Source organism: Diadema antillarum, unplaced genomic scaffold (genome assembly GCF_040938485.1).
Source record: "Diadema antillarum isolate AM-2024a unplaced genomic scaffold, OU_Dant_1.0 seq00001292_RagTag, whole genome shotgun sequence".
NCBI lineage: Eukaryota > Metazoa > Echinodermata > Echinoidea > Diadematoida > Diadematidae > Diadema > Diadema antillarum.
This window is the reverse complement of record NW_027272071.1, coordinates 1,251,553-1,270,055: the sequence shown is the minus strand read 5'-3', so window position 1 is coordinate 1,270,055 and position 18,503 is coordinate 1,251,553. Positions and strand designations below refer to the sequence as shown.

At 38.2% G+C, this 18,503-nt stretch overlaps 2 protein-coding genes across 2 annotated transcripts; one reads left to right on the top strand and one right to left on the bottom strand.

Annotated features, from left to right (window-relative positions):
* Positions 1–597: 597 nt before the first annotated feature.
* On the top strand, positions 598–2,569 carry LOC139707982 (cytochrome P450 2J1-like). The gene is made up of 3 exons (XM_071619974.1): positions 598–879; positions 1,158–1,306; positions 2,154–2,569. Exons 1-3 carry the CDS (start codon positions 659–661, stop codon positions 2,567–2,569), a joined length of 786 nt encoding a protein of 261 aa, XP_071476075.1. The 5' UTR covers positions 598–658.
* A 34-nt stretch (positions 2,570–2,603) lies between these two features.
* On the bottom strand, positions 2,604–18,048 carry LOC139707981 (protein YIPF1-like). Its single transcript, XM_071619973.1, has 8 exons — positions 17,846–18,048; positions 14,508–14,544; positions 13,939–14,060; positions 12,775–12,943; positions 11,240–11,356; positions 10,324–10,478; positions 3,401–3,583; positions 2,604–2,624 (listed from the first exon to the last, which is right to left on the bottom strand). The coding sequence occupies exons 1-8, from the start codon at positions 17,882–17,884 to the stop codon at positions 2,604–2,606; spliced, it is 843 nt and encodes a 280-aa protein (XP_071476074.1). The 5' UTR covers positions 17,885–18,048.
* Positions 18,049–18,503: the final 455 nt, after the last annotated feature.

The window sequence follows — 18,503 nt, the reverse complement described above, 5'->3', positions numbered from 1 at the left end:
CTTAATCTTTCTGGTGTTTTTTTTCTGTTTTTTTTTTCAGGCTTAAGCATTTCTCATTTTCTTTCATGACTTATTTTCCCTCAAACATGCCTCACCACCCTAAGTGCTGATAAAGTAACAAACTGTTAAGTGCAGGGCAGGTATGCATCTTATACTACTGAGTAATCAGTAGACTGCGTATGTTGTATTCTGATATCGATGGAATTAAACATTACTGCACGCTTTTTTTTTTAAATCCCGTGAATGAATAATAAAGAAAAGAATATCCGTATCTTCACGGGTTTTTTTTTTCCGTGTCTCTGCTTTACTCATGAGTATACAGTAAAAGACGAAAATTATGCGATGAGTGGATATTCAAGAGAAATTCAAGGAACAAATAAGCCAGATATTATGAAAAAAAAAATGAGCCAGGTCCGATGACCAGTTAAGTTGCAGGGATGTGGATATCGAATCAGTCAATTCTAGCTGTCTTATACAATGGCAGAGATAGAAGGACATCGTAGGAAGACGATCATTATTCAGTGTGTGTGAATATTTTATTCTCAGATTTCATGTCACTCCAAGATTTTCTCACTATCACTTCGTCAGATTCATCCATTTATGACGGGTTTTCGCTGGACTGATTATACGAACTACCCATCAGGTATAGATAAGCAATATGGCGGCGACGTTGCTGAGTCTGGTCCAGTACGTGGGGATCGTCAATATCGTGACCGCCGTGACCATCTGCTTGGCAATCTTCTGGTTTCTGCGGTCAAACCGGAAGTCGTACTACAACCTTCCTCCCGGACCTCCGGCCATACCTTACCCGTTTGATGCACTGATGGCGCTTTTCCCGTCCAAGAATCGCTTCGGACGTGTGGTTATGGTCAACAGGAGGTAAGGGCTGCAATATACCAGCTCGTAATTCCACTTTGCTCATGGGCAGAAAAAGGTCGTTTGTATACCAACAGGCATTTTGGTTTGTTGATTCACTGAGATAAGCATCTGTGATGTGATGATTATTAATGTGATCCTTACATTAATATAATGAAATATAATATAATGTAATGTAGTACGATATGATATGATATAATATGATATACACTCTAATTATTATCAAAGCATATTTGTACATAATATCATATAAATGGAAGATTTTGTATCCTTGATGTCAGGTATGGCGATCTGGCCTGCCTTCAAGTGGGAAAGCGAGTCCTGATCCTCATCGCCAGTCCTGCTCTGGTCAAGGACCTAATGGTCAAGCAGGCTGACGTGACGTCGAATCGTGAGATCCCGCCCTTTTTCAGCCTCATGGGATACACAGGTAGGGGGAAATCAGGCTTACTTCCTGTCGCCCTTCTCTGGCAACTTCAGACCACCGCACACTACGACTTTCGGTCGCACGACTGACCGACTTTGGATCTGAATTAACATTAAGCTAGCGCGTTTATTCTGAGGCTATTGTATTTTATTTCGGATCCAAAGTCGGTCAGCCGTGCGACCGAATGTCGTATAGAGTGAGGTGGCCTTTTACCGGTTAGTGCTCGGCTTCTGTGATCAATAATATTGTCAACATTAATGAACATTTGTTTCACGCTTTCGTGTCAATCGTCCGTGTAGCAAGTCAACAGGGTCTTGCAGATGCCAAGAAATAATATGGTGCAATGGTGGTATGATGTTGAATGCGGAAAAAAACCAAAAGAAGAATCGTTACATACTTTTGCCGTTTGTCGTGGAGCAATTTCGGGGCATGAAGAGTAAAAATTAACAACAACAACAAATTAACCCATACAGAGAATAAAAGAGGACAGATACCAGTCCTTTGTAGAAAATGTGAAAAACAGCTCCATGTTTGCACCTGTGCAAATAGGTTTTTACGAATTATTTCACCAAAGACGAAAACACCGATTTATATTGGCCAACATGAGCTAGACGATGTTGACCTTTTCTCTCTGCAAGCCCTGCAAGCAGATGATAAAATATTACACTGTACACTTAAAGTTGCAATGTCATAAAAATCAATGAAAGCCGAAACTGAAGTGCACTTGTTATGATTAAGTGGGTGAAATAAGAATATGGCTTCTGAAACCATATGCATAGCAAGCTCAACCTTGTTAGTATGTTCACGTCAGTGGTTTGAATCGTATACGTGAATACTACTCCTTCTTCAGGTGGAATCATATTCAGCGATGGCGAACCATGGCAAGAGATCCGGCGGTTTACTCTCTCCGCCCTTCGCAACTTCGGCATGGGCAAGCGCGGCATCGAGGAACGCATCGTCGAGGAGGCCGACATGCTGTGCGAAGCGGTCGATGCTCTCGACGGCAAGCCCTTCGACGCGGTCGCGCTGCTCAACTCCGCCGTCTCCAACATCATCTGCGCCGTCACCTTCGGCCGGAGGTTCGACTACGACGACCCCGTCTTCCAGGACATGATCTTTAGGCTCCGGAAGATGACCTCCGGCTCGGATATCAATCCGATCATCAGGGAACTCTTGGGGAGGATTCCGGCCGTCATGAAGACCCTTGGTTTCTATCATGTTAACCTAAACAAATGTTTTACAGTAATCTCTTTTTTTATTTTATGATTTGAAACAATTTTGCACTTTTCTGCAAACAATTTCAGCTGTATGATGCGTCTTTCTGTGACACGAACACAAAAAGCAAAGTTGGAAATGTAGTCTCAATAAATTCCTTTACAGGACTCGGAGAAGGGGAATGAAGGTCCACAACATAGCTAATAGGGCACAAAAGCAGTATGAAGGAGCAGAAAAATGGTCCTCCAAATAGGATAGGAGCAATTATACAACACCTATTTAGAATGTAGCTATCCGATTGGTCGATTGCTCATCACGTGACATAATAGTGAAAAGTCTCTCTGGCTGTCAGCCGTGCAATTTTGTTTGAGCCAAAATGGATAGCGCATGGCTGACGTCAGCCATTTCCATTGACTCCCATGTTAAACTCAAGAATGACTCGAAGTTTTTGTTCCATCGCATGGCTCTGATGTCACAATAAAGAAACATTTACTGCGCGCACTCAACAATTACAAGCACGCTTGCGAGTGCGTACTTTTGTCACTCATTTTTGTAAACGACTTCGTTTCGGATATATACATACATGGTGACTGTGACTGTGCATTTACTCATTCGTCTTTCACAGAAAATGGTTGCCATTTCTGTGCTAAATTCAAGAATCCGTGTGGACCAAATCTGTTGATGTTTGAGGTGTTGTATAAAACAAATAGTGTATGGTCTTTACCCGGCCGTGCAATGGAACAGGTGGAAGCTGAGGCGCACTATTCAACTCGGCTTCGCCTCGTTGAATAGAGCGCCTCTATCTTTCACCTCGTGCGAAATCTTGTACCATTGCACTCGTGACCATTCACTATTTGTATATTGTCTACGAGTGCTACGGACCTTGAATCCTATAGCAAGGCCAGCATGGAAGGCGAAGACCAGAAAGAGGGCAATGGCAGCAAACTTCTTGTCGTCGCCCTTAACCGAGGGCCAGAGGGCCAGGAGGAGGACGGCACTGGACAGGACCAGTCCAAGTAGGACCAGGACCCAACGCAGCCATTCATAGTCTATCATCCACAGCATCTGTGGGAAGAGAATCACAAACACTGAAAGTAATGTGGCATCTGAGCAATACTGCATTTAAAAAAAAAAAGATAACCTAAATGCACTGACACACACTCCTACAACACACAACAATATTAGGGCAATTACCCCCTGGCTAAATACTGGTCAGTGGTAAGGTTAGAGTAAAGATTAGGGTTAGGTTTAGGGTTAGAGTTTGGGTAAGGGTTAGGATTAGGTTCAGGATTAGGATTAGGGCTAGGGTCGGGGAAGGGTCAATTCAATTCAATTCAATTCAATTCATTTATTTTCATTCTTCTTCTTTCTTCTTTTTCAACAAAAACATAACACAAGATAAATCAGGTTTTACATCATAAACAAAGAACATTTGTCTTAATTAATAAATGGTATCAATAAACATAGGAGTGCATACTGGCAAAAAAAAAAATAATACAAAGTCATGCTTCAGTTGAAAAAAAAAGGAAGAAAGAATAGAGAGGTCCACTAAAAAGCAAAGCTTGTAGATTGTGAACCACTCATAAAACCTATAAATTACTTATTTACAAACACTTGTGACGAATATAATATACGACAGGACGGGACAAAACAGAAGAAACGCAACAACATGACACAACTTGCCAGAATAGATGAAAAGTATGGAAGGAAAGAAAGAAGAAAAGAGAGAATGAGAGAATACCTACACGCTGAATAAGGGAAATGGAACAGAGGATGGTAGAGAATGTGCTTCATAGAGTTGGTGCTGCATGCAGCTGAGCAAGGATTGTAATGGCTACTTCTTTACGTAATAATAAATTCAGTGTTTGAATGATTGGTGGGTGGATGATGAACTCTGAGGTTAACAAAAACTATAGCTGTTAATGAAAAAAAAAAACATGTCAGGGAGGATTTAATAAAAAAAGTTTCAACTTGCACTTAAAAGAATACAAAGATGGGGAATTTTTTATTTCACAGCTCAGTGAGTTCCAAAATCTAGGACCAGTGTATATAAATGTATTCTGAGCCAATAAAGTTCTCAGGAGGGGTAAATGAAACTCATTAGATTGTCTAGTGGGATAATCATGAAAAGACTGGTTCCGTGGGAACATTGAATTAAAAATACTGGGAAGTGCATTTACATTGTAATTAAACATAAACTGACCAAGTTGAAAAAAATACAAATCTTTAATTTTCAAAATCTCATGTTTAATAAATAATGGCTCTGTATGGGAACGTGGCGGGACGCCACAAATAATACGAATAACCTTTTTTGTAACAAAAGTAATTTATCTAGTAAGTTTTGATGGGCACTACCCCACGCTAGGAGTCCGTAATTAAGATAAGGTAAAATTAGAGAAAAATATAACGTCAACAAAGAGGACAATGGAATATGAAACTTGAGTCTATTAATAATACCAATATTGCGTGAAATTATTGTACTAATGTTAGTAATATGCGGCCTCCACGAAAGTTTATCATCCACTGTGATACCAAGGAATTTTATATGAGGAACTCGTTCTAACAAAGTGTTATCAAGAACAATACCTGTGTCTAAATCTTCTAAAGAATTACTAAAAAACATATACTTAGTTTTCTGAAGATTAAGAGATAATTTATTAGCTCTTATCCACTGAGTTACTTTTTTCAATTCGGAATTAACTATGCGTACAAGAGTATCTGGATTTTGGTGAGAAAAGAAAATATTTGAGTCGTCAGCAAAAAGTATAAATGAGAGTATGTCAGATGATCTACAAAAGTCATTAATATAAATGATAAAAAGTAAAGGTCCTAATAAACTACCCTGTGGGACGCCACATTTAATGAATTCTAAACTCGAGCTGTTTTCGGTTTTGTAGGTAACTCCTGAACCACTCCAAGGCCTTCCCGCGTATTCCATAATGAGACAGTTTATAAAGTAATATTTCATGATTAATTGTATCGAAGGCCTTGGAGAAGTCCAGGAAGATACCAATAAGATGAGAATGATTATCAATAGTGTGCGCAGCGTGGTCAATAAACTTTAAAAGAGCATGAATGGTGCTATGTTTCTGACGGAACCCAAATTGAGAATTTGTAAAAACATTATGCAAATTCAAAAAATTAATTGTTCTTGTAAATATCAATTTTTCCAATATTTTAGATAAAGATGAAAGCAAAGAAATAGGTCTATAATTACATATATCAGAATCATCTCCTTTTTTAAATAAAGGGAAAACCTTAGCTATTTTCATAAAATCAGGAAAAACACCACTTGATAAGGATTTATTGAAAATATATGAAAGTGGGTCAGCAATTGAAGATATAATCCCCTTTAAAATAAAATTACTGATGTCGTCATAACCGGCACTTCGCTTGTTATTCATTGCGATAACAATATCTTTTATTTCATATTTTGTTGTTGGAACAAAAAAAAATAGAACTGGAATTGGATTGACCTAAAAATTTAGAAAAATGTATATTTGACTGCAGTATTTTTTCTGCCAAATTCTCTCCAATCATTGAAAAATAAGAGTTAAAAATATTGACTATATCATTAGGATCTTCAAAAACTTTATTATCATGTCTTATTTTTATAATTTCTGATTTCTTTTTTGATATATTCATAGCCTGCTTCAACACCTTCCATGTATTTTTCATATCATGTTTATATTTTTCTAACTGAATCATATAATATTTTCTCTTTTCCAACCGTATAATCTTCGTTAAAATATTTTATACGAAGTGTATTTATATTTTAACTTCTCAGTTTTTTTCATTTTTAATTTATAATATAACCTATTTTTCCTATTTATTGAACGAAGAAGAGATTTTGTAATCCATGGTAATTTGGGGGACGTTTTATAATTAACTGACTTTTTTTTTAATCTGGGAATATATTCATCTAAATGTCTATTAATTATCCCTGAAAAATTCTCAAACGATACATTTATATCATCATTATCATAAACACTAGACCAATCAGCCCTGTCTAGGTTAGCACCAAGACTAGCCAAATTTTCTGGTGTAGCTCTACGTCTGGATGAAAAAGAATGAAACTTATCAACACAATGTTTAAGGTCAAAACATGCTACATAGTATGGGGAAATGATCAGTAATATCAGATAAAATTATGGAAGAATTTAAAATCTGCACGGAATTAGTAAAAATATTATCAAGGAGGGTGGCGGAATGATTTGTAACACGAGTTGGCTTCGAAATTAATGGCAAAAAAGAAGCTGACAAAAACATTTCAAGAAATTCTTGAGATGTATTATCATCATTCTTAACCAAATCAATGTTAAAATCACCCATTATGAAAATATTTTTATTAATAAAATGGGTTTTTTTTTTAAAGTTTGATATACAATCCAGAAAATCTTTAGGACTTGAACTTGGGGGTCTATAAACAATACCAATCATAATATTTTTACTTTGCGGAATGATTATTTCCACAAACAGGGACTCTAAAATATCATTCATGATATTGAATTCATCACAAACACCATATTCAAATTTTTGAGATAAATATAACGCAACTCCACCACCCGTCCTGTTCCCTCTGTTATTAACAATAAAATCATAACCATTTAATGCATACAGCAAATTATCATCAGATGATAACCATGTTTCAGATAAGCCTATCACTGAAATTTGATGTTTATTTTGGTTATCTAATAATATCTGTAATTCATCAAAATGTTTATTAATACTCCTTATATTCAGATGTAACATAGAAAAAGTGCATTGTGAAAAAACTCTTTGTAAAATCTTTGAATTGATCAACAGTGACATACTTAGAAGGAGTTGGAGTTAAGTCATGTTCAAAATCAAAAGCATTATATAAATCTTTTGAAGATGCGTTAACATTGTTGGCAATAAAATTATCAAAAAAAGCAGACGAATGTAACTGAGTACGACTTAATTCCGAAGGGAAGCGTCTAAACAAATCAAAGAGTTCATCATCATCAAGGGAATCAAATGCTGCATTGAGTCGATTAGCCATAAGGAGAGTCATAAAGTATATGAAGGCATGTCAACTGATGAATTTGTAAAGGAATGAAATATAATGGCACAAGGGAAGCACTAACAGCCCCGGGTTCACGGATAGTACAGCGAGTAGGCAAATTCACATGGAGATAGATTTCTGGCAACATAAACAAAAACATAAAATACATAAACAGCATAGGAAAAGAACATAAATTACATAAACAATATAGGTAGAAAGCGTACACACAATCAGTCAAAGTCTGTAGGAGAACTTTGACTGGACCAGTACAAAGCATGTAAACGGACATAGAAATAGCTCCCGAATTTGAACAGATTTGCTGTTTGTAGGAAATAGTTATGAATATTGTCTAAAAAAATTATTGATTTGTAGGATGGAAAAAAAAAAAAAACATCTGTAAATTCATTCTGTATATCTCACCCTCGCTCCCGATTCCACCCCCTCCCGGTGTTCAACGCACTGATTGCATGTGTACAAAAACTACAGTTTAATTTGTAATGATTGACAAGATGGGAAAAATAGTGGAATTAAACGCACTCGCGTGTAAAAGGAGCAAAAAATAAGAGTGTTTTGATGAGGAGGGTGAAGAAGGCGAAGGTGGGACAGACAAGTATTTCATAGGCATGTGTTGAAAAAATCAGCAAGAAAAATGCTAAGGCTGTTTAAGCACACATACAATTCAGTTTTTACTGGGTGGTTGAATTTTCGTGCAACCAAGGCAGGTGCAACCAGGCAGGTGCAGGCACGTGCAGGCAGGTGCAGGCAGGTGCAACCAGGGGGTAACTAGCCTAGACCCATAATATACCATTCACAATGCAGCCGCTTGCATAGTTCGTTTATTTAAAGACAAAGGTGCATTTGATCACAAGCTGTTACACTGTGACACACAGGTAATGATACTTTGCAGTTATCCTTTCATCACCTCAATCTTAAAGGGGAAGTCCGGACGATTATCAGCCGTTTCGTGTGTAAAGAACAATATTTCATGAGCCTATTACCCTTTTCCCGACGAGAAAAGACCATCAGATAAATTTACTATGATTTTTTTTTTTAATAAGGTAATTCTTCATGTTCGAATCCGTCGCGAGCTGCCCTTCGTACTATCTGTCCCAGGATGCATTGCGCGTGACGTATCGGGCGCAGTTTCCTCAGCTGAGAGCACCGCGAGCGAAGCCCAGCTACGCATCGATCTTCCATTGCACTGCTGACTGCGGGCGGTATCTGCATGCCTGCATAGGTGTGCCTTGTCGGCGCTACTGCAGGAGACCGTACACCGATTTAGGAGTGCTGTTGCCAAACGCTGTATTCCTTTATTCAAATAATCTTCGTTATATATCTATATAAAATCTTCAAAGATTAATGTAAAATAGTTGCAATGCTATAACATTTTCGTTTAAATTGAAATATGTATGTATTATAATACTGCCGTACTTATTAGTGTCCACCCCATCACTTACAATGCATTAGCTGTTGTCGGGCTGTGCAGGCATACATTTACGTCTGCTGCTGCCAAGTGCTATCACAATCCGCGATCGTTTTTTCGACTTCTGAGTGTGAACAATCTGAAATCAGTCTGTCAATGTCAGAATTATTGCCTCTTTTGTTGTCCGAGACTGTTGAAAAGTGTGTCTGACGGTGATAAAATACGACAGTATACATGTAACTTGAACCGAGGAAGAAACGCCAGCGCCAGCTTGGTACCGCCGCCGCGCCGCGCCGGTAACTACGACCAGCAGCCCAATACACACAGCGTAATCGGGCTGCGTGTTGTAGCATTCAGGATCATGTAAAGGTAGTATCGTGGATAGATATCAATTTAAAATCGAAATATTTCTTCAATTTGAAGACTTACTACGTAGTAAAGTTGAAGTATTGACAACACCCTAACACTTGACGCATCGGCATTTTTTTAATGAAGCAATAGATCATGCCGCGTGCATCCGCTGTGTGGTCAGAGACTGTTGAGCGGTACGCTACTACCACTTACTTGGCCCGTATCACCGTTGCTCAAGCAGGGCTCCCCCGAGCCAGCTGACGCTCCAAGCAAAAAGCAATGTGAGGAGGAAACGTCACGCTGTCACGTGATCTTTCTCGCCGGCGTACAGAAATCGAACGGTTACGATTCAAAATTAGTGATGCTAAAAAATCGATTGTGGCGAGTTGGGAGGGTCTTTTTCAATGAAACTTAGTCATTATGGTCCTTTATTTATGTAGATTTTGGTTAATTTTTTTCAAAATCGTCCGGACTTCTCCTTTAATCAATGTCCATATTCATGCATAAGCCTTGCAAACATCATTCTATTTTTGTTATCCACATTTGTAATGTTAGAAGTGTAAGTGAATGTCACAATGACCTTTGGTAATCTGTAATTACTGTATCGTGTTATCACTAGATTTTCCTTTTATTTCCACTTCCCTTTGTTTTGGGCAACACTATTACAATAATCCATGACCTGTGTTTTGTTCAGCTCTTAGAAAAGGCAGCCATTTTTTTTTCCAGACATTCCCTGTCACAAGCAAGGAAGAAGAATTTCAAATAGTATTCATTCACACTGAAGGATGTGGTTTGGCATAAACACACAAATTCAGATAATATCTGAATTTTAATACTATTAAAAGGTCAAACATGTCATTCTCTATCTATAAGCAAGGTTTTATTTTCTTCTTTTTTTCCAGTCACAAACACAGAACACTACAACCTGTCATATCATCTCATTGGAATAAAAAATAGTTCTAGAGTGCTCACAAGAGTGCTCACACGATGACCTCAGAAACTCACCGAAATTGGAATGTAAATGGTGAGCGAATAGCCATAGAGGCAGACAAGCTCCAGGAAGGTGTAGCCAGCCTGGTTGCCACGGTGATGGAGGAATGCATACAGACAAGTGGGGATGATCCACGCATATGCAAAGATGACAACTGCAGCTATGGTGACTTCAAAAAACAAAATGAGAAACAGAAACATTATAAGAACAATCTTCAGAAGGCAATTGTGACTATCACTGTAGCTATGGTGACTTCAAAGCACAACATCAACAACATAGAAAACAATGTCAAAGCTCAGGAGGCAGCATTAATTATGAAACAATCCCTTACTCATCTTCTAAATTCACTCATGTTGCACTAATAGAAGTAATCACCAATATCTTCCCAAGCTCACATCTTAAGTTGTGGCTAACATGTATGCTAGCAAGTTACATCATGTTCCTAAAGCAGGATGAGCCAACTGCTATCCTCCACAGTAAACCAAGTCAATCAGTACATGAAAGTTGCGCCGGAAAAAAAAAAAATGTCAGAAGCGATGACTTCTTATTGCTTAAAAGTATCCCTTTTCCTTTCATGTGCAGAACTGCAAACAGACTACAATACAGAGTGCTTATTGCTATTATTACATTTGATTGTTCTTTGGAAATGCCAAATGAATAATAAGATAAATGATAATGATATTAGTGTAATGCAAGAGCGGTTCTAAAGTTTGTATGTTATGTACAACGACTGCTTGATAGTATCAACAAGTTACTGATCATGACTGACAATGGGACATCAAATCAAAGCACAGTTTACACTTCCTGATACCTTATTTAGTGATATTGAGCTGCTGCTGTTGTTGTTGCTGCTTTTCAAGGAACATGCAAAAGAATTTGCCCCCCCCCCCCAAAAAAAAAGATGATTGAATTGGAAGATACAAGCATTACCATTGGAGAAATGTGCATGCCAGGAGTACTGTGTTGAGTAGCGGTTAGCGATGTAGTCGGCCATGTCTCCGCTGATGGCGATAGTGAAGATGAGAGTGATACACACCCACAAGGGACCTGCAGATAGAACGAGATGAAACATAGTGTCTCAAAAATTCTGCATCACTTAATAGCTGTGATTCAATTTAATTCAGTTATACAGTGAACTCCCGTTATAAGGAAGTCCTCGTAACCAACAATTTTCTTTTGTTATATCGAAATTTCGTTATAACCGAATGAATAAACAATAAAAATACATGGAGTTGATAATGTTGCGGCCCTAAATTTTACTTCGTTGTAACCGGAATTTTGTTATATCCGTGTTCGTTATAACGGCAGTGCACTGTACTTTATTTCCACCTAAAAAAAGTAACATATATTGCAAAGTACATTGTATACACTTGCAAAATCATATTGTATAACAATTTGTAAGAAGTACAAGTCATACAGTATGATGGTGTATATATGCCAATGAATGTAACAAGTAATGAGAAACAATGCATACTTTGCAATGATGACAAAAGTAAATATAGTGATGGAAAAGAGTGATTGACTGAAAAAAAAGGGGGCTTGTACTTGTAAGAGGTGGATCACTCGAAAAACAGCATGTGAAAACTATGCATAAAAGAATCTATCTATGTACATGTACAGTGTGAGCATCTGATATGATGCAGGCATTGGCGATAGCGATGGCCTTGTTTCTTCATGAGCGTGCCACATCTCCAGTTCACATTTTAGATCAGACTTCATCAGGGTTGTCTTTGAGAACATGAATAAAATTCCCCTACATCTATTTTGTCTTCTGGAGCTGCTTGCTCCATCTTCTTGTCACATTAGAGGAGCCCATTCTTTCTTTCTTTTAAAGTAAATGTCAGTTTTACCATGAGTTTAAGTTATGGTGACAGTTAATTATCTTGGGGACCTTTAGCAGGATCCCATCAATGGTCTTCAAATGTGGACACTTCCTTTAAAAGATCTGACATTAAACACAAAGTATATCCAAACAGTAGCAACATCAACAAAGAGTGGTTACACAATTACACAAAACATCTTAATGGCCACATTGTGTCCTTAAAAGTTCATGGAACACTTACGTACACAAATGATTTTCATAAGGTGGGAGATCCATACGGGATGTTTCTAATTCATTATATATATATATATTTTTTTTTTTTTCAAGTTAATACAATCAGAGAAGATGGTCTTCACTTTGAACCAAACAATGTTGGACATGACTGGAACAGATGATATGCATTGGTCGTGAAATATTACTTTGGAGAGCATGTGATAAAAAAAGAAAAAAATAGCCACTGTGAAAAAAACCAAAAAACTTTGTTCAGTGATGTTGCAATCTGCAAAAACAACAACAAAACAAACAAAAAAAACTCATTATAAACCAATACACCTGCAGACAGTATTTTGGCTCTAGCTAAGTACTCTCTACAGATTTAAAAGAATAGATTCATCTTCAAATGAAAGGGACATTGAATCGTTACCATAGAGATCTGGAGAAGGTCTTATGTGAGAGTCCAGGAAGCTCTTGGTGGGATTTGGAATGAAGGAACCGAGCAGTCTCCTCCCAACCTGCTGGGTGTCCACATCAAAAAACTGCTGGTAGTACTCAAAGGTCCAGAATGATGGTTTCTTCTTCTGACCAGACAGAAGCTGAAAGGGTGCAAAGGACATATCAATCAATAGAGATACACATATTACTTGTGATACACTATTTCTGTGATGGTCCAGTCAATCACACAAATATGTTTCTTTTCTTTTTCAAAGTGCCAAACTTTTTGTTTCTTTCACAAGCTGAATGACATATTTGGAAAGAAAGAGCTTCACATTTATTGAGGATTTTCCAAGTTTTTCCTTTTTTTATAAAACATTTTGTGATAATGACAAATACCAGAGTACAGAACACTCTAGAGATAACAAATATAAAGAAAACTATAACTGAGGATATGCATCCAACTGGGTTACATAATTATCACTAATAGCACTTGATAAATCATTACCAATAACTCTTGATAGCTTAAAATTTGTAATGTATTGTCATGAATTTCAAGGGCTCTCATATCTAGTCCATTCTTTTCCTTGATACTGTGATGTATAGTGAATAACTCCCTTTGTTCAGAGTGGAGCAGTGTAGGAAAAACACAGGTATTGATTGATGTGTGATAGCTACACAGATAGAGAGAGAAAAAAAAGAAATGTTCACCAAAACCTAGCAGTAACAATATAAACAAATTTGTTCAGTGTTTATTTGATTGACAATACTAACAAGCTTTGCTTGCACAGCTAGAAATGCATTTTGTTCATAAGACCTTCATATACAGGCATTAATATAAACATTGTCTCTTTGCAACTTTTTTTTTTTTTTTGGTTGGAGATACAAAAAAAAAAAAATCACATATCCTGTAAATACTGTTCCAAATACAAGCAAAGTTAGCCGATAATGCTTCAACTGAGGAACAAGAAAGATCTTCGCAAGAAAGATGAAACAAGAGGGTAAGAAGGCAACATCTCCCAACAGAGGATCCTTGCATGAGTCTGGTGGGACAACCCCAACACAAGTTGTGGAGGTAAGATATATGCCACTGCCCTCACATGCCTTTTAAATTCTCCTTCAATAAGTGGTCTTTCTATGGAGCAATTTCTCTCACCTCTGTATCTCCATCATCGTCGAGCATGTCATCATCATTTTGGTTGTCATGGAATGTGCTGACCTGAGCTGGTTGTGTGGGTGTGTCCTTTAGATCTTGTAGGAGCGCAGTATCACCAAAGTCTAAAATAAACCATGAAGATGAATAACATAGCACATTGGTACCTGAGTTCAAATACACTGTATGTTCAGCTCATACACCAAGCCTCCAAAGTACATACACAAGGCATGTACATAAACACTTGAATTGACCTAGCTATATAATACATTTGGTCAGCTATGAATGATCAAGTTTCTTTATCAATCATAATTAATCATTATCTGTCAACGAGTCTGTAAATAAAGGCATAATATGCAAACCCGGTGATCTGCATTTTGGTTGATAGCTTACAAATAGCTATATTGTGATGTAATATACAAGACTGGAAGACATACTTTCATCTGATATACAAATTGCACTGAATGCCTGAAGATAGGGAAATTCTAATGCCAAGACCAAAATTGCAGATTGAGTAAAATGTGACAGGTGTCACAAAAAAAACAACTCATCTAAAATATTTTTCTACTTGCCTTGAAAGTTGAGTTCCACATCAGAATGGTCATCATCCTGTTGGAAAAAAAGGTATGCACAGAACCAGAACAGGATGGCATCAGTGCTTTGTCAATGTTATTATGGACAATTGAAAAAAAATGTTGGTGAAAAGAAATACAGAAATAAACCAAACCAAACCAAATTACACAAAAGGGCCAGGACGATTATCAGTCAAATTACAAATGGCGCTAATTTGTTAAGTAACAATAAACAGTATTGATCCTAAATACATTCATTGTGATGATTTTCATTTGGGTGATTTCCAGTATAATCATCGCATATAATGTAATTTTGAATGACTGTCATTAATTTGGTGTCATCTCATAATTCCATGTAAATAGAAATAGCTAATTGTTTCATGAAAAAAAGCTTTGCCATTAGCATGCCAGCTTCGTCTTAGCCATTTCAACATTTTCAAAATGTTGACACTGTATTCCATCAAGTTCAAGCAAGGTAGTTTAAGCAAAATTACTGCCCATTTTAGGGAAGGTAACGAATGAACATGTAGTAGTAAGACTAAGAGGTCAATCTCTTGCTCTTTCAATACTAGTACGCTGATACACCACAAGGTGGCCTGTACTTTATTGAAAGAAGAAGAGAGCAGCAGTGAATTCTTTGAAAAGTCTTTGTGCTGCTAGAGTGGACCTCATCATCAGATGTGATCCCATGAATTGCCCCCCCCCCCCCCTGCCCCATAAATATAGTATGGTAAGGGTACCACATATCGGCAGGGTACCTTGACATCAGCACCCTGCGTATCATGGCTGTTTGTGTATATAACAAAAAGGTACTCGTGGGATTACTTGTTACTTGTTACTTGTTGAAATAATCCCAAAACTGCAGCTCCGTTGAAGCTATACCGGGATGAACAATCCCTGCTGTGTGTCAACAAGGGTGCAGAGGTGCCATAATCATAACCCACATATTTACAATAAAAGTGGTTGAACCGGTGCAAGTAAAATAAGGTTGGCTCCTTACAGGACACTGGAACCAGAAGAAGGTTGCATTATGATGATATGTTGGAGTGCAGCCTCTCTGAATTCTGTTGGGTTGGTGAGTTGAACAGCTGCGCCTGGCAAACTGTTCCACAGTCTTGTTGCTCTTGGAAATAGTGAAAACGTGTAGGGGTCGATGGTTGCTATGGGTACTGTGTACTTGAGTTGGTGGTCATGTCTTCCAGTATTAGTTGCAGGTGTGATGACTTGTGGGTGTGGGATGCAAACCAGTTGATAATGAATTTTATGGAATAGGACACACTGTGCTAGAAGTCGACGGTTATGAAGGGTGTGCCAGCCTAGGGCAGAAACTAGGGCTGAGGAAGATGTTTTTCTTTTTATATAGTCCCCATGCACGAAACGGGCCGCTGCTTTCTGGACTAGTTCAAGTGCATTTATGGCTGTAACAGTGTATGTGTAACTGTGTAACTGTATGTGTAACAGTGTAACTGTATGGCTGTAACAGTGATTTAATAGCTATGAAAATAATAAAAAACAAAGAGACGAAAAGCAAACTCATAAACAAACTTGCCAAACTTAAAACTCGGTTCAATTACACCTCTGCTCTGTGTAACAACACATGATTGTGGAATTCACATGTATTATTACCTATGGGAGGGAGGGGTGCCGGGTGCCGATCTTCAGGTACCCTTAAAGAAGCCACACAAAGAAATGCATCGCACGCACTAAAATGAATTTACCTTGAATTTACCTTGAAGTGCCACACCTCCATCTTCACGTAGATAGATTGCAAGTGTGGCAGGGTTTAGGGAGCTTTTTAGCTCATTAATAACCCAATTTAGACAATTTCATTTTGAAGGTGAGGGCGGAGTGTCTGTGACTGGATGACATTTTCTGGGAGTTCATTCCAGCTGTCTACCACTCGTTGGCGGTAGAAGTGTTTTCTTACGTCCAGTCTAGGGCATGTCTTTGCAAGTTTCTGGGAATGTCCTCGAGTACCTTGATATGTTGTTTTCTGGAAGATGGAATTTGGGTTGATGTTGTCTAACTGTGTTATGATGCAGTACGCTTGAATGAGGTTGCCCCTCTTCCTTCTGACTTCCAGAGTGGTAAGGTTGAGTCTTCTGAGTCTAATTTCATAAGGTAGATCTTTTAGGTCGGGGATGAGTTTAGTGGCCCTAGCCTGCACTTTCTCCAGTATTTTCTTGTCTTTCTCTAGATATGGACACTAGGCCTGCATACTGTAATCCAAGTGTGGTCTGACAAGTGATTTGTAGAGTTTTAGGATAACTTCTCGACTTCTGTAGTGAAAGCTTCTTTTGATCATTCCCAGGACTCTGTTTGCTTTTTTTTGCAGATGCTGCACACTGGGTTGAGACTTTGAGGGATTGGTGTATCAGTACTCCAAGGTCTTTTTCCTCTGGTGTTACTCTTAATGTGGCATTCCCCATGTGGTAGGTGTGATGTGGGTTGTGGTATCCCACATGCATCACTCCACACTTGTCAGCATTATACCTCATTTGCCACCTTCCAGCCCACGAGTGGAGATTGTCAATGTCTTTTTGCATGCTCTCGATATCCTCTTCTGTTCCTACATACAGGATGTGCTATCTTAGTGTCGTCAGCAAACATACTAATGAATGAGTTGTCACCCAAATGGCGTTATTTTACAGCGGATAATTCAGAATCAACAAAACGGTCGCAGAATTCGATTCAAAACCGCAGTATTTACGGCATATTCGAGGCAAAATCTTGGCAAATTCGTTTTATACTTATTAAAATGGAATAAATGAGTTGCAAATCCTTGGGGTGCCGATAGGCGGTAAATTTTACCCTCAATTACCTAAAATTTACTTAATGCATTAACATTAACATTACTCGTTTCGACGTTATGGTAGAACTGCCTTCATGGCGAATATGGGCCGTGTTTCATAACTTAGCTGTTCGTAAAGTTACGAACAACTTACGAGCAACTGGTGATCAGTTGCGATGTGTTATACTTACTAGAATTTCAATAATTCACCACAAGAACTGATCACCAGTCGCTCGTAAGTCGTTCATAACTTTACGAACAACTTTATGAAACAGGGCCCAGGTTCAGTTTCAGCCACAGGATTGGATAGACGTCTATGTTGAAGAATGGCCCTCACGCCCACACTCGCTCGCAAGTCTAAATATATCTTTGACTTGGATTATAAGTATTTCAGCTCGGGTAATTCAAGTTAGTAAATTACGGCCCTGGCCAACAACTTGGAACTTGTGCACAAATGCAATGCAATGGTCGTATATTATTTACCTGGGTATGCCAATAAACCACTTACTTTTCAACTAATTAAAATGTCAATACGTGGGACTGTTACCTTATCGACGTCCACGATCAGTCCGGTAGTTTCTGCCATTCTGGAACACAATTCACTTTACGCCGGAACAATTCGATTACAAATATATCGAAAATACGAAAGGTACAAGAAAGATGAATTTCCTGGGCACGTAAGACCCAGCACAGACACAGGAAAAAAGTAAACGCTGTTGCCTCAATTCAGCGCAGGATCACCAGACACGTAGACTCTCTAGCGCCTATATACAGAACATTATCAATGATGATGAGATCGTGACGTTGTTGTTTTTGTTGTTTTTTACTAGTATGTTGTTTAGAGGCCCTCTACGTTTACCATGGACATCTCTGCAGCTGCAGACCCCGGCGAATCACCAGACACGTAGACTCTCTACAGAACATCATCGATGATGATGAGATCGTGACGTTGTTGTTTTTGTTGTTTGTTACTAGTATGCTGTTTAGAGGCCCTCTACGTTTACCATGGACATCTGCAACTGCAGACCCCGACGAATATTATACTAACTGTTAAAGGACATGTTCACCTTCATAATGCAGCAATATTAGTGGATACACATCAATGAAAGTTTGAGGAAAATCGGACAATCCGTTCAAAAGTTATGAATTTTTGAAGTTTCTGCTCAGTCATGGCTGGATGAGAAGACTACTATAGCTTGTGATGT

Bases quoted from the DNA above. Each gene is read 5' to 3' on its own strand.
- LOC139707982 (XM_071619974.1), top strand. From the start codon at position 659: ATGGCGGCGACGTTGCTGAGTCTGGTCCAGTACGTGGGGATCGTCAAT. The intron at 880-1,157 runs GTAAGGGCTGCA...CCTTGATGTCAG, and splicing joins GTGGTTATGGTCAACAGGAG to GTATGGCGATCTGGCCTGCC. The intron at 1,307-2,153 runs GTAGGGGGAAAT...CTCCTTCTTCAG, and splicing joins CAGCCTCATGGGATACACAG to GTGGAATCATATTCAGCGAT.
- LOC139707981 (XM_071619973.1), bottom strand. From the start codon at position 17,884: ATGGCAGAAACTACCGGACTGATCGTGGACGTCGATAAG. The intron at 11,357-12,774 runs GTAACGATTCAA...TTCTATCTGCAG, and splicing joins ACCTTCTCCAGATCTCTATG to GTCCCTTGTGGGTGTGTATC. The intron at 10,479-11,239 runs GTAATGCTTGTA...TGTTTTTTGAAG, and splicing joins GCATGCACATTTCTCCAATG to TCACCATAGCTGCAGTTGTC.